The sequence below is a fragment of the Sus scrofa genome, chromosome 1 (genome assembly GCF_054392235.1).
Source record: "Sus scrofa isolate SSC_HxYL_T2T_F1_AM1 chromosome 1, Sscrofa_HxYL_maternal_Yorkshire_Landrace_v2.0, whole genome shotgun sequence".
Classification (NCBI taxonomy): domain Eukaryota; kingdom Metazoa; phylum Chordata; class Mammalia; order Artiodactyla; family Suidae; genus Sus; species Sus scrofa.
This window is the reverse complement of record NC_139383.1, coordinates 32,989,654-33,002,957: the sequence shown is the minus strand read 5'-3', so window position 1 is coordinate 33,002,957 and position 13,304 is coordinate 32,989,654. Positions and strand designations below refer to the sequence as shown.

The window sequence follows — 13,304 nt, the reverse complement described above, 5'->3', positions numbered from 1 at the left end:
AAATACTTCAGCTCTTTATCCAAGAATATCTCAGCTAATTTCCTGCATCTTAGTAAATTTGTGACTTCCTTAGCAATAGTTTCTTTACACCAATTTCAAGTCAACTTCCTGCCAGGAAATGCAGTAAACAGCGACTGTGACAGTCATTGGAAGAACTTGTCCAGATGTGAAGAATTGGGGTCCGGGGCAGGGAGGGTATTTCGACTTTGGGGGAAATAGGTTTCTGATTTTTTCTGTTCCTGTGGAAAATGTCTCCTACTGGCTCTCAGCAGGGTTTTTTCTAACAGCTTATTATGGATTTGTTATTTGGCCTCCTGAAGATTTTTGTGTTCTGTGGGCTTCATGGCTTTTAGTCGTTGGAGAGAAATTGCTCCATGTCATTGTTACAGAGCTTGTAATTGGTTTAGGCTCGTATTTTAGAGTTTGTCAGGCTGGCAGGTTATGAAAGCATTGGAACAAAGAACATAACATAGATTTCCAAGTGCATTCTTCATTCCTAGCATTGTCTGCATGTTTAGCAGGCACTTGGGTGTACGTGATATTTTATCTTTAATGATTTGAGTATCATGCTGCTAATTATAAAAAAAATCTATATTTCTCTTTGGTTCTAGCATTCATGTGGAAGTACAACTATGCTAAGCATTAGGAAACTGTTCTTGGAGTTCTCGCTGTGGCACAAAGGGGTCAGTGGCATCTTGGGAGTGCTGGGACGCAGGTTTAATCCCAGGCCCAGCAAGTGGGTTAAGGATCTAGCGTTGCCGCAGCTGTAATTTAGGTTGCAACTACGGCTCAGATCTGATCCCTGGCCTGGGAGCTCCATATGCCGCAGGGCAGCCAAAAAAGAAAAAAAAAAAGAAAAGAAAAGAAACCATTCTCTCCAAGGCAGGCCAGCAAAGGTCTTCAGAATGTACATAAAATCATAGCTTAAACTTCATGTTACAAAATTCACATTGTGTAAATTTTCAATTTATATCACTCTTACAGCATCTTCTCTAGTCCTCATATCCCCAAACCCTATACTCCTCTTTATTTTCAAACTGTTTAAATGTCTAGATGTCCAGTAGAAACAGGAAGGTGCTTGCAGAATTGATCAGATTACCCAGGCATTTGATTCAGTTGCATCATGAAGATAGGAAAAACATCAGATGAACCGGTTTGGGCTTTCTTACCTTGATTTTAAATTAGTACTATTATTTTTGACACAGACAAGTCTCCAAATCTCAACAAGTAGAATGAATTAAAAAGAAAAATCATGCTTTATTCTTTCTGTAATAAATTTCCCACCTGTCTCTCTCTTACATACACTCAACTCTTCAACTACCAAATTATTAGTGCTTCGGCCACTAAAATACATAGACTCCACTTAGATAGTTTTTGACTCTAAATCCCAGTACAAACTTGGAGTCATAATTTCCTGTCATGAATTATTTAACACAATATATTAAAATATATTTTGATTTGCCTAGCTGAGCAATGAAGGGATTAATAATACTGAACAACGAAGAGCTAATAATAGTAGCTATTGTTTCTTGAGAAGTTACTATAAACAACGCCATAAGGAACACTATCTATATATGTAAATTAATGCATTTTATCCTTAAAAAGACCTTAAAGTCAGACACAGCTGTGTCACTGGTGTAGACCTTAGTTCTGAGACCCTGAGCTATGCTTTACATTTATTGTTGCCTTTGCTTTACAACAACCCTATAGGTACTATTACTATCCTCCTTTTACAGATGAGGAAACTGAGGCTCCAAGAGGATGAGCCCATTGTCCAAGGATGACTATTAAGTGCAGTGTAGAGACTCAAGTCCTCCCTGGTCTTCTGACCCCGCTGTACTGAATACTCCAAATTAAAGAGGAGTTTGCCACTTTACTGGTAGAGGAACTAAGATAAGAAAAGTTTAAAACAATGTGTCCAAGATTGCATGGTATCAAGTGATAAAACAGGCATGTGAACCCCTGTCTTGCTGATTCCAAGGCTGATGTACAAAACCATCCTGCGACACATGACAAAATGATTTCTATTCTATTCTTATTTTTAAACTTTAATATGATTGAACTATCAGTCACCCATAGGCATTTTCTCTCTCAACTCTGGCAAAGATATAAATTAGAAATCCTCTTCTCAAAGTTTAAAATGTCTCTACTGGGAAGGAAGTCCTAAAACTGTTCTAGCTTGAACAGAAAATATTTCCATCTGTCACATTTGTGGATACCACATGGGGGTTTTATGTAATGCTTTTGTTTGGTCCTGAAGGCCTAGATTAATTTTTACTTCCTTTTGGCAGATAGCCTTACCGTCTGGCAACTTGTTAAACCTCAAGATAAGAATAAAAATTCAGACGTATAAGTAAAACAATTATCAAATGTATTTAAAATAATAAGCACACTTCAGCTGAGAAGAGGAAGAAAAACCATAGGGCAAGGACCTTTGTCAAACAGTGAGGAATGAGGATGATTTAGAATCTGTGTGGCTAACTCCTCCTGATGCGCCATGTCTCTGTGACCTGCTGCTGCTTCTCAAAAGTCTCCCCTGATTCCTCCAGACGGTGTGGAAGGGCATTCTCTGGTATACCTCCATCAGAGCAATTGATTCATTTTAAGTGTGTACCTTGGAGTTCCCTGGTGGCTCAACAGGTTAAGTATCTGGTATTGTCACTGCTGTGGCTTGGGTTGCTGCTTTGGTGCGGGTTCCATCATTGGCCGGGAACTTCCACATGCCATGGGTTCGGTCAAAAAAAACCATGTACTTTGACAGCTTTCCAGCTAGACTCCACACTCCTTGAAATCAGGGCCTGGGTGTTATTAACTTTGTGTCCCTGGTGCCTAACATATTTATTTATTTTGTATATTTGTTTACTTTTTGTCTTTTTAGGGACACACCTGCGGATATGGAGGTTCCCAGGCTAGGGGTTGAAATCAGAGCTGCAGCCATTGGCCTACACCACAGCCACAGCAACTCAGGATCCGAGCTGCATCTGTGACCTACACCACAGGTCACAGCAATGCCAGATCCTTAACCCACTGAATGCAGCCAGGGATGTAATCTGCTTCCTCATGGATACTAGTCATACTCCTTTCCACTGAGCCACGATGGGAATTCTCTAACATATTTCACTCATATTCAAGCATTCAGCAAGGCAGTTCACTATCAGCAGATAAACTTGCTGAGAACTTATTACATTCCAAGCACTCTGTGAGGTAGAGTGAGATGGCATGAAAAACAAAAAAAAAAAACCGAAAAAGAAATGTCTAACCAAAAATGAACATTGGACTGGGAGTTGGAAAACTTGAATTCCAATCCTATTCTTTCTTCTAATTCACTGTTGGATCTTAGACAACATTTTTGGTTCTTAGCTGGCTGAAAGGAATGTTTTGAGTTTTCTAAAGCTTTCAACTCTGCTCGTCTCACCATCTACCATTACCGCAGACATAAGTATCAGAATGCATCTAGAATCACGTCTGGTGTAGAGCAGGCTCACATGTGGTCAGACTAGTAGGTCATTGTGGTCAGAAGAAGACTTAAGTGTACGGGGTGTGAATAAAAACTGGCATGGATTAGTGCGATGGAAAGCAAATTCCAGAAAGCTTAAGCTTATGAAAAGGGTAAAGGGCAACAACAATAAGGCTTTTAGAAATATAATCAGATCAAGAATAGGAGAGGATGAACTTGACACTTAGGTGGGATGGTGTAGTGTTAATACATGATACACTGGCAGAAATCTTCTTAGTCAAGAGCAAAGAGCTTCTTTGATTTGCCATAGAAAAAACAAGGTCCAGAGGGGAGATGCACCCAAGGTAGACAGTAACATAGTGCTTGAAAGAACGCAGGAATCTATGTCTGTAGTGAGGAAGACAGCAAATGAGATTGGATTCCCACTGGTAATCTCTGAGATCTGCCATGAATGGGTATGATTCCAAAGTTCAGGAGATAGCCCAGAAGGATCCTGGTTTGTACCGTGAAGCAGAAGGTGTGTTGTGCAAAATTTAGGCTGGAAATCTTGATAGCTGTTGCTGATAAAATTGTAGCTGATTTATGAACACTGGGAATGAAAAATAGGATCATCTATATGCAGCCAAGAGTTAACCCAAACTAATTGTTTTTTGTTTTGGGTTGTCAATACAAGTATATCTGTCTTTTAGTTTGGCATTTGACAAAATGATGATACCTTTTTGGAGAATATGGAAATGCTGAGTCTGGCGGACCCTATGGTTAGGTTTATTTACAACTAGTTGAATGACCTCCTCAACAAGATCACTGCTAATCATTATATTTTTCAGGATAGAATACACATTTTGAGTCCTATGTCTACTACAGTACCAGATTATCAGTTTTTACTAATTGCATGAATGACTGTCTACACAAATTAACAATGTCCACCTAGGAGGGAGTCTCTGGTGGAATACCTACCACAGGGCTTTCTTTGCTTTCCAAAAGTTTGAGTGAAGCTTCAGATCTAGAGAGACTGATCAACAAAAACTCTGTGGTCAAGTTAACAAAATAAAATTCAGTGTAGAAAAATGCTTTGCATGGATGTTTGAGGAAGTAAGTTCTGGTCCTACACCACCGAGGAGGGTAGAGAGAAGGGGAGAAAGGGGGTGGAGAGTGGACCCTTCTGAGCCAGCACCTTCCTGTGCTGAAGGGGACTTTGGCAGATGTGACAAGCTGATGCTCACCCAAGAATGGGCCTCACTGTCCTCTACTCCCCGTGGTTTTCCCCAGGTTGTCAGTGTGATTTGAGAAATGCAAGTCAGTGGGTTCATGGTCCTAGTTTTAAAGGCACAAAGCATTCTTTAGGGTCTGGTGATTTGAGAGAAACAGGAATCAAAATAAGAAAAACAGACAGGGAAAGAAGACCTCAAGTGAAAGTAGATTTGGAAGCCCATCTGCATCTCAAATTCTGCAAGAGCACAGGCTCTGGAGCCACCCCCGAGCTGTGTGACCTTAGGCAAGTTATCTAAACTCTCTGAGCCTTGGTTTTCTCATCTGTAAAATGGAGATCATCATGATTCTGTCCACTTCCAGAATTGTTGTGTGAATAAATATATTTTTATGCCTAAAACACTTAGAATGGTGCCTGGCTATAAGCAGTGTGCGTTAGCTATTATTCCTATGATTGCCATTATTAAAACTTAGAAAAAATGCTATGATTTGTCACAATAAGAAGACTGGAGTTGACAGGGTTCCTATCTGCAACCCCTTACCACCACCAAAAAACCCCACAAACCAAGTGGTCCAAGAAGATGGGGCTTTGCAGCATAAATAAAAAAGGGAGACTTAAGCTGTCTTTGTGTATACTGACTACTTTGGACTAAGTTGATGGTGCAGATGAAGATGTGTACTCACTGCCTCTAGGTCTTAGAGTTTCACTAGCCTTCTTACTGAAAAACGTCTTTAGCCTCCGCATGCTCTTTCCCAATATCTGTCCCCCATTAAGGCTTTCATCTGCAAGTTGAGGTTAATTTTCTTAAGATGACCACAACAGCATTTTGCAATCTCCCCCAAACCCATTGCATGTGAGAGTACCATTCAAGTGTTTGGGAATGACTCTTGCTCCTTTCCAGGACCCAGCTCTCTCCTTCCTCTCTAGCCCCCTCCCTCGAGCCGTCTGTGTGCTCAGAGCAGCCCAGTGCTCCCATCCCCAGCCTCTATTTCTCTTGACCTGAAGTCCATTCACTTGATTTTTTTTTTTTTTTTGCCATTCACAGTGATAAATGTTAGAATGCTATTGCCAGCATGAAGCCTACTGTCAAGGTCTTCCCTGATTGAAACTTTTATTCTAGGGGTTACTGCATTCTGTTTTATGTAGCTATTTCAGGCTCTTGGTTAGCTTTCAAGCTCTTTGGAGCAGTGACTGAGTTTGTGCTCTTTTACTTTCCCGACTCAGGGTAAGTGTGGGGCCCCGAGTCCTAAAAGAGGCTCACTTAGTGTCGAATTGTCTTGAATTGAATTAAGAACATTGGCTCCCAACCTGAGCTCGCTAATCCTTGGGCATCTTGGTGCCCTTGTCTGCCAGGCCAGGGTCCACTGGCTGCAGAAGCTGTGTGAGCCTTCCCTTTCCCCCTCGTTCTAGTCTTGATTTCTAAACTCCTCCAGGGGTCTTTCCTCCATTCATTCACACTCTTGAGTCTGCCCTTGCCTTTTCTTCCCATCTCATCTAACTGGCTTTGCCTGCTCACAAAAGTCTGGTCACTGGCTGCTCTTTTCCACCTTCCTCTCCTCATCTGTCTTTCTCAAAATATGTAGATTTTTTCTCTTCCAGCCCCTTTTTTTTCTATCAGCTTCAGGAATAGAATATGGCATCACTAGCAGAAAATGTTTTAACAAGTTGGGGAAGACAAGGAATGTCTATGGAATGGCAATTCATGGTGGTTGCTTTCAAACCATTTAAAAGCCTTTTGCCTTTGCTTTCATTCAATTCAGAAGGATGTCAGGCTGAATCTTTATCCTTCCGTATGGAAATAATTGAGTGGGATATCTGCTATCTTATCTAAGCATTAAAACAAAACAAAACAAAACAAAACTCCTGAAACTGTTTTTGGTTCAAGAAAACATAGGTTGACACTAAGCTTTGTTTTAGCCAAGGTTGGGATTGGCATATACATGCTACTATATGTAAGGTAGATAAGTAACAAAAACCTACAGTATAGGACAGGGAAATCTACTCAAGACCCTGCGGTGGTCTATATGGGAAAAGAATCTGAAAAAGAATGGATATATGTATATGTTGAACTGATTCGCTTTGCTGTACACCTGAAACTAACACAACATTGTAAGTCAACTGAATTCCAATAGAATTTTAAAAATAAATAAATTTTTGAAAAATTAAAAAAAAGAAGTTCTAAACTGTAGGATGTATACTTGGCTACATTCCATAGACCAGAGCTATAGGTTATAATATGGTTTGTTCTTCCAACATTAAACTATTTTATTCCAGGTTATAATTCCAACAAAGGCTAAATTTACTCACCAGCTAATTTAGCTAGCTACAACTGTAGATACCATCCACAACTCTCTTATTTAAACATAATTCAGAAATTATAAATAGAAATTCAAAAGGAGAACTTACACGACAGAATTCAGTGCCATGAAGAAACCTTCTCAGAAATATGCCAGAGACCTTGTGGGTCTGAAAATATCCTCTGCTTCCTACCAGTCAGATTTGGCAGCCTGAGAATTATTCACTGTAAATAAAGACAAATATTTTACCAACTCACAAAATGTTGCTTTGGTTTGGTATTAAATTTGTTCAAATTTTTAACTAGGAAAGCTAGTATAGTAATATGATGGTCATCCAGCAAATCTCAGGAAAAATATTACTCTCTTACTGAGTATTTTAGCAAATATCTTGTGACACTAGCTATGTGTTTTATATTAAAGGTTTCTGGTAATAAAAATATGAATTAAATTTGATGTTCGACAAGAAGTGGAAGAACTAAGACATTATAGTACAGTGGCTACCATAGAAAACTTGACGAAAGGCTTTGAGGAAAGAACTCTTGTAGGATTTGCTTAGTGAGTTCTGAGAAGGCTTTATGAAGGAAGTGGAATATTAGTTTTAATGAGTATGTGATAATATGGGAAATATGGGGGGAGAAGAAAAGGGGGTTAGATGAAATTTTACTAACAAAATCTCAGAAACAGTCTAGTATGGAGTATAGGGAATATTGTTGCGTTTTGGTTTTATGTAAATGAAAGCAAGCAGAGATAAAGCTAAATTCCAAGGGTTTGAAATCCCCAATTAAAACTTTGGCAGGTAGTGAGAAATATTTTATCCATACTTCCAGTTTTTAAACAAAGTTCTTTGGAGGTCTGTATTAGGATAATTAATCCGCCCTCAGCATGTAAGCTTGATTGTGGAGGAAGAGAAATGGAATTTGGAAGACTGGTTGGAAAGTTATTATAATGGTAATAAATGGTAAGAATTAATAAGAACTGCACTAGGCTGGGAGGAGCAGAATTGGAATGAAGGGATGGAACTGAGAGACATTCTTTCATGAACATTTCTAAGGTTTAGAGCTTGGTTGTAAAATGAGAGGAAGAAGGGAGGAGTTAAAGAGAACTATGAGGAGTCAAGCCTGAGAACTGAGAACGCTGAAAAAGTCAGACAAGTCAAGTAATACTGGTAAAAGGTGAGTTCACCTTTGCTGGTGGAGCATGAGTGTATGTATATAAGTTCCCCAGTGGAGACTTGGAAATGTGAAATCGAAACTCAGGCTGTGGTTTGAAATAGAGACTTGGAACTCATTAGCCTAAAGGCAATGGTAGAGGGGTAGGAGGGAAGCTGAATGCCAAGAGAAGATGACCAAGGACAGGACTTAGGGAGAGGTCTACTTTTAGGTGAGGGAAGATGAGCCAGAATTGAAATAGTCAGTGAGGTCAGGGAAGAGCCGGAAGATTAGATAAAAAGCTGGACAAAAGAGTTTCGAGAAAGGAGGGCATCAAGAAATATCATGGAAACAGAGAAGAAGGGAAGATGAGAATTGAGCAGGAGAATGAAATGTGATAGTTAAGACTTCACTGGTGACTTTCACAAGAGTGGCCTTAGAACTGTGAGTTGCTGGAATATATTCTGTCTATAAATATAGCGTTTGGTGCCTAGTAAGTTTTCTGGATCTTTCTATTTCTTTAAAATAACAAATAGTGTGTATGTGAGAGAGAGAGAGAGAGAAAGAGAAAGAGAGAGGGAGGGAGGGAATATGTGTGTCTTGTGACCAGGGAACTGTTTTATGTAACAAATGATAAAATTAAGTAAAATATACTTTGAGCTCACATTTCATTATTAATAGAAATATTAATTCAGCAAAAAAAATCTCCAGAATTTTACTTTAGTTGATAAACAAAACTTCTACCCAAACTACGTCAATTAAAAAGATATTCATCTGCCCCATTGCAGTATATGAACCACAACAACAAAAATATGTAAGCAATGGCTGAAATGATGAACATACCTCAGAATGGACTTACATTGTCACCTTTTTCTCCTCTTTTCAGAATAAAAGGCTGAGCTATGATAGCAACTGGTGGAGTAATAACTGGCCTGGCTGCCTTGAAAAGGCAAGACTCTGCCAGATCACAGCATCATGTCAACCTCAGCCCATCACCTGCTGCCCAGGAAAAGAAACCAGTCAGACGTCGACCACGGGCCGATGTTGTGGTTGTTCGAGGCAAAATCCGGCTTTATTCCCCATCTGGTTTTTTTCTCATTTTAGGAGTACTTATCTCCATTGTAGGAATTGCAATGGCAGTCCTTGGATATTGGCCCCAGAAAGAACATTTTATTGATGCTGAGACAACGTTGTCAACAAACGAAACTGAGGTCATCCGGAACCAAGGCGGTGTGGTGGTTCGCTTCTTTGAGCAGCATTTGCATTCCGATAAGATGAAAATGCTTGGCCCTTTCACAATGGGGATTGGCATTTTCATTTTCATTTGTGCTAATGCCATTCTTCATGAGAATCGTGACAAAGAAACCAAAATCATACACATGAGGGATATCTATTCCACAGTCATTGATATCCACACGCTAAGAATCAAGGAGCAAAAGCATATGAACGGCATCTACACTGGTTTAATGGGAGAAACAGAAGTAAAACAGAATGGGAACTCCTGTGCCTCGAGACTGGCAGCTAACACCATTGCTTCTTTTTCAGGTTTTAGGAGCAGTTTTCGGATGGACAGTTCTGTTGAGGAAGATGAGCTTGTGATAAATGAAAGTAAGAGTTTGGGGCATCTTATACCACCTTTGCTCTCTGACAACTCTGCCTCTGTGTGTGGCCTCTATCCACCTCCTTCCAAGACAGCTGAGGATAAGTCCAGTGGCCCTAAGAAATGTGAAACCAAGTCAATTGTGTCATCATCCATCAGTGCTTTTACATTGCCTGTGATCAAACTTAATAACTGTGTTATTGATGAGCCCAGTATAGACAACATCACTGAGGATGCTGATACCCTTAAAAGTAGGTCAAGGAATTTGTCAATGGACTCCCTGATGCTCCCCCTACCCAATAGCAGTCAGCCCTTCCAGCCAGTCAGTATGATTCTTCCAAGGAATAATTCCATTGGTGAGTCATTGTCAAGTCAGTACAAGTCCTCTGTGGCCCTTGGACCTGGGGCTGGACAGCTCTTGTCTCCTGGGGCTGCTAGAAGACAGTTTGGGTCCAACACATCCTTGCATTTGCTCTCGTCCCACTCAAAATCCTTAGACTTAGACCGAGGTCCTTCCACCCTAACTGTTCAAGCAGAACAGCGGAAACATCCAAGTTGGCCTCGGTTGGATCGAAGCAACAGCAAAGGGTATATGAAACTAGAGAACAAAGAGGACCCAGTGGAGAGGCTGCTTGTGCCCCAAGCTGCCGTCAAGAAAGACTTTACCAATAAGGAGAAGCTTCTTATGATTTCAAGATCTCACAATAATTTGAGTTTTGAACATGATGAGTTTTTGAGTAACAACTTGAAGCGGGGAACTTCTGAAACAAGGTTTTAATGTTGAAAAATTTATTATTTTACAAGGCTGTATATTTTAAACCTATTTTCACCAGTGTTTCCTTGTTAAAGCCTTGGTTATAAGCCTTTTTAATCAAATAATTTGTAGTGTATTAGGCCTGGCTGCTTAAATTCTGTAATGGAGATGGTTATATCTTTGGGTTACTTATGACTGCAGTACTTTATATTATCACATATGATTTTGTTTTTTCCATTCCTTAGAAAGCACTTTTTCTTTTGTTAATATGAATACAAAATACTTCCATCCAAATTAAAGTTCCTTTTCTTTACTTTAAAGTTCTTTCATTGATGGTCATATTCATAGAACGAAATGTCCAGTTTGGAAAAGGCAGGGTACCAAGGTGTGGATGAGAAGTACCAAATTCGGGCCCAAAACTCAACGTAGATTTCTAAATGATTGTGAATGTAAATCCTAGGTGTGATTTTCTGAATAATTGTTTTTATATAGTATTGGTTAAATTATTTAAAAGGGAAAAGATCTAGCTTTTGTGCAAGCTAGAAAACGTGAATTGGTAAAATTAGTTTAGTTCTATGTGAACTAAATGGTTAAGTTGGTTGTGTCTAGGGCCCTGAGCTCTAAGTAGGTGTTATCTTTTTTCTTTTCTTTTCTTTTCTTTTCTTTTCTTTTCTTTTCTTTTCTTTTCTTTTCTTTTCTTTTCTTTTGTCTTTCTAGGGCTGCACCCACGGCACATGGAGGTTCCCAGGCTAGGGGTCGAATCAGAGCTACAGCTGCCATGCTACACCACAGCCTCAGCAGCGGGGCATCTGTGCCGTGTCTGCTACCTACACCACAGCTCACGGCAATGCCAGATCCTTAACCTACTGAACAAGGCCATGGATCGAACCTGCGTCCTCATAGATGCTAGTCAGATTCGTTTCCACTGAGCCACAATGGGAACTCCAGGTATCTTTTTCAATACCAGTTCTATTTTAGTGATATTTTATAAGAAACCATGTATTCAAGAGCAATGGCTGAGAATGCCAGATATTCTTAGGGGTAAATATCAAAATGCTAGTAGCTGTAACTTTAGATATTGAGGATGGGAATTTCTTTGCAACTGACTAGAAACATGAAAGAAACAATTTAGTGTTTAGAAGTACTATCTTGAAATAATTATGTATATGAAGAAAATATTGACTAATGAATGAAAATATATTATATGCTAGTTAATGCTAACTAGTTTTAAGTAACTTCTTCTAGTCATCTCTGTAATTATCTTATATCCACTAATTCCCACATCTTTGTTTCTCCCCCGATAGTTTTTAGATCCTGTTATTCGGAAAAGAATCAGTGAACCTTGACATTTCTTTCATCTGCACATATCACTCAGTTGGTCGTTGTAGAAAATTTAGTCCTTGATACATTGCCTTGAAATTTACCTTGTGCTAGAAAGCCTTATGACAACTCCAAAGACTTTCTTATGGTGTAATAAATACTTAGGATGGTGGCTCTCAGTTATCAAAGAGAATAACTATGAAAATGGATTTTCCACCAGAATTTTTCCTGTTTTTCAATAAGGTAATCTAATTAAAAAAATATTTAATGGAATACTCAGGAAATTTTACAGGTTTTTCCCAATGCCTGAACATTTCTGAACATCAGTATTGCAGTTGTTGTGGAAAAGGAGAAGGAAGATACCTTTGTATTTGTAGCTCCCCGCAGTTCCACCTTGTATTGGCATCAAAAGCTTCCCTGGATTGAGGCACAGTATTACTTGTTAGAACATTAAGCCCGTGTATTGTAATCGAGTGGGCTTAATGTTTTATGATAAAGCATTGAATAAATCTCCAGTCTTAATACAAGTTTGTGTTCTTCCTATAGTTGCTTTTATTTTTTGAATAAAATACATTTCTGCTGGAAGTGCTGTTTTTCAAACTTTCATATGTGTTCTATGGAAGGTGCTTGATACTCTAACATATGCACTGGGTACAGCAGCTTTTTTATTTTGCTTCTATTAGGTTAAAGAGCTATGTCCATCTACCTATTGAATTAAGCTATTTTCATATTTTGTTATTTTGATGTGATGGTTAATTTTTATGTGTCAGGTCAACTGAGCTAAGGAATGTCCAGATTTCTAGGTGTGTCTGTGAGGGTATCTCATGAAGAGACCAGCATTTGAACTGGTAGACTGAGTATATGGCACAAATGAATCTTTCCACAGAAAAGAAAATCATGGACTTGGAGAATAGACTTGTGGTTGCCAAGGGGGAGGGAGTGGGATGGATTGGGAGCTTGGGGTTAATAGATGCAACTATTGCCTTCGGAATGGATTAGCAATGAGATCCTGCCATGTAGCACTGGGAACTCTGTCTAGTCACTTATGATGGAGCACGATAATGTGAGAAAAAAGAATGTACACATGTATGTGTCACTGGGTCAACATGCTGTACAATAGAAAAAAATTGTATTGGGGAAATAACAATAAAAAATTAAAAAAAAAAGAAAAAATACACAGCTTAAAAAAAAAAAAAAAAAAGAATTGGTAGACTGAGGAAACGAAATTGCCCTCACTGATGCGGATGGACATGACAGTTCATGGAAGGCCTGAAAAGGATAAAAAGGCAGAAGAAGGATTCGCTCTCTCTCTCTCCTTGAGTTGGTGCATCCAACCTGTCCTGCCCTAGGAGGTCAGTGCTCCTGGTCCTTATGTCTTTGGACTCAGACCGGGACCTAGACCATTGGCTCCCTTGGTTTTTAGACCTTGGATGTGGGCTAGAACAACACCACCTGCTGTCTTGGGCCTCTCTGACTTGTAGACAGATTGTAGAACTTCTCAGTTTCACAATCAGGAGA

At 39.4% G+C, this 13,304-nt stretch overlaps 1 protein-coding gene across 4 annotated transcripts in view; it reads left to right on the top strand.

Annotated features, from left to right (window-relative positions):
- Positions 1-12,371, top strand: part of TMEM200A (transmembrane protein 200A) — a 71,302-nt gene extending 58,931 nt beyond the window's left edge. For all 4 annotated transcript variants that reach the window (XM_001927883.7, XM_085016064.1, XM_085016069.1 and 1 more), the window contains one exon: positions 8,999-12,371. In XM_001927883.7, the coding sequence (XP_001927918.3) occupies positions 9,015-10,490 (1,476 nt within the window). In that variant the 5' untranslated portion in view covers positions 8,999-9,014 and the 3' untranslated portion in view covers positions 10,491-12,371. The remainder of the gene's footprint in view (positions 1-8,998) is intronic.
- Positions 12,372-13,304: the final 933 nt, after the last annotated feature.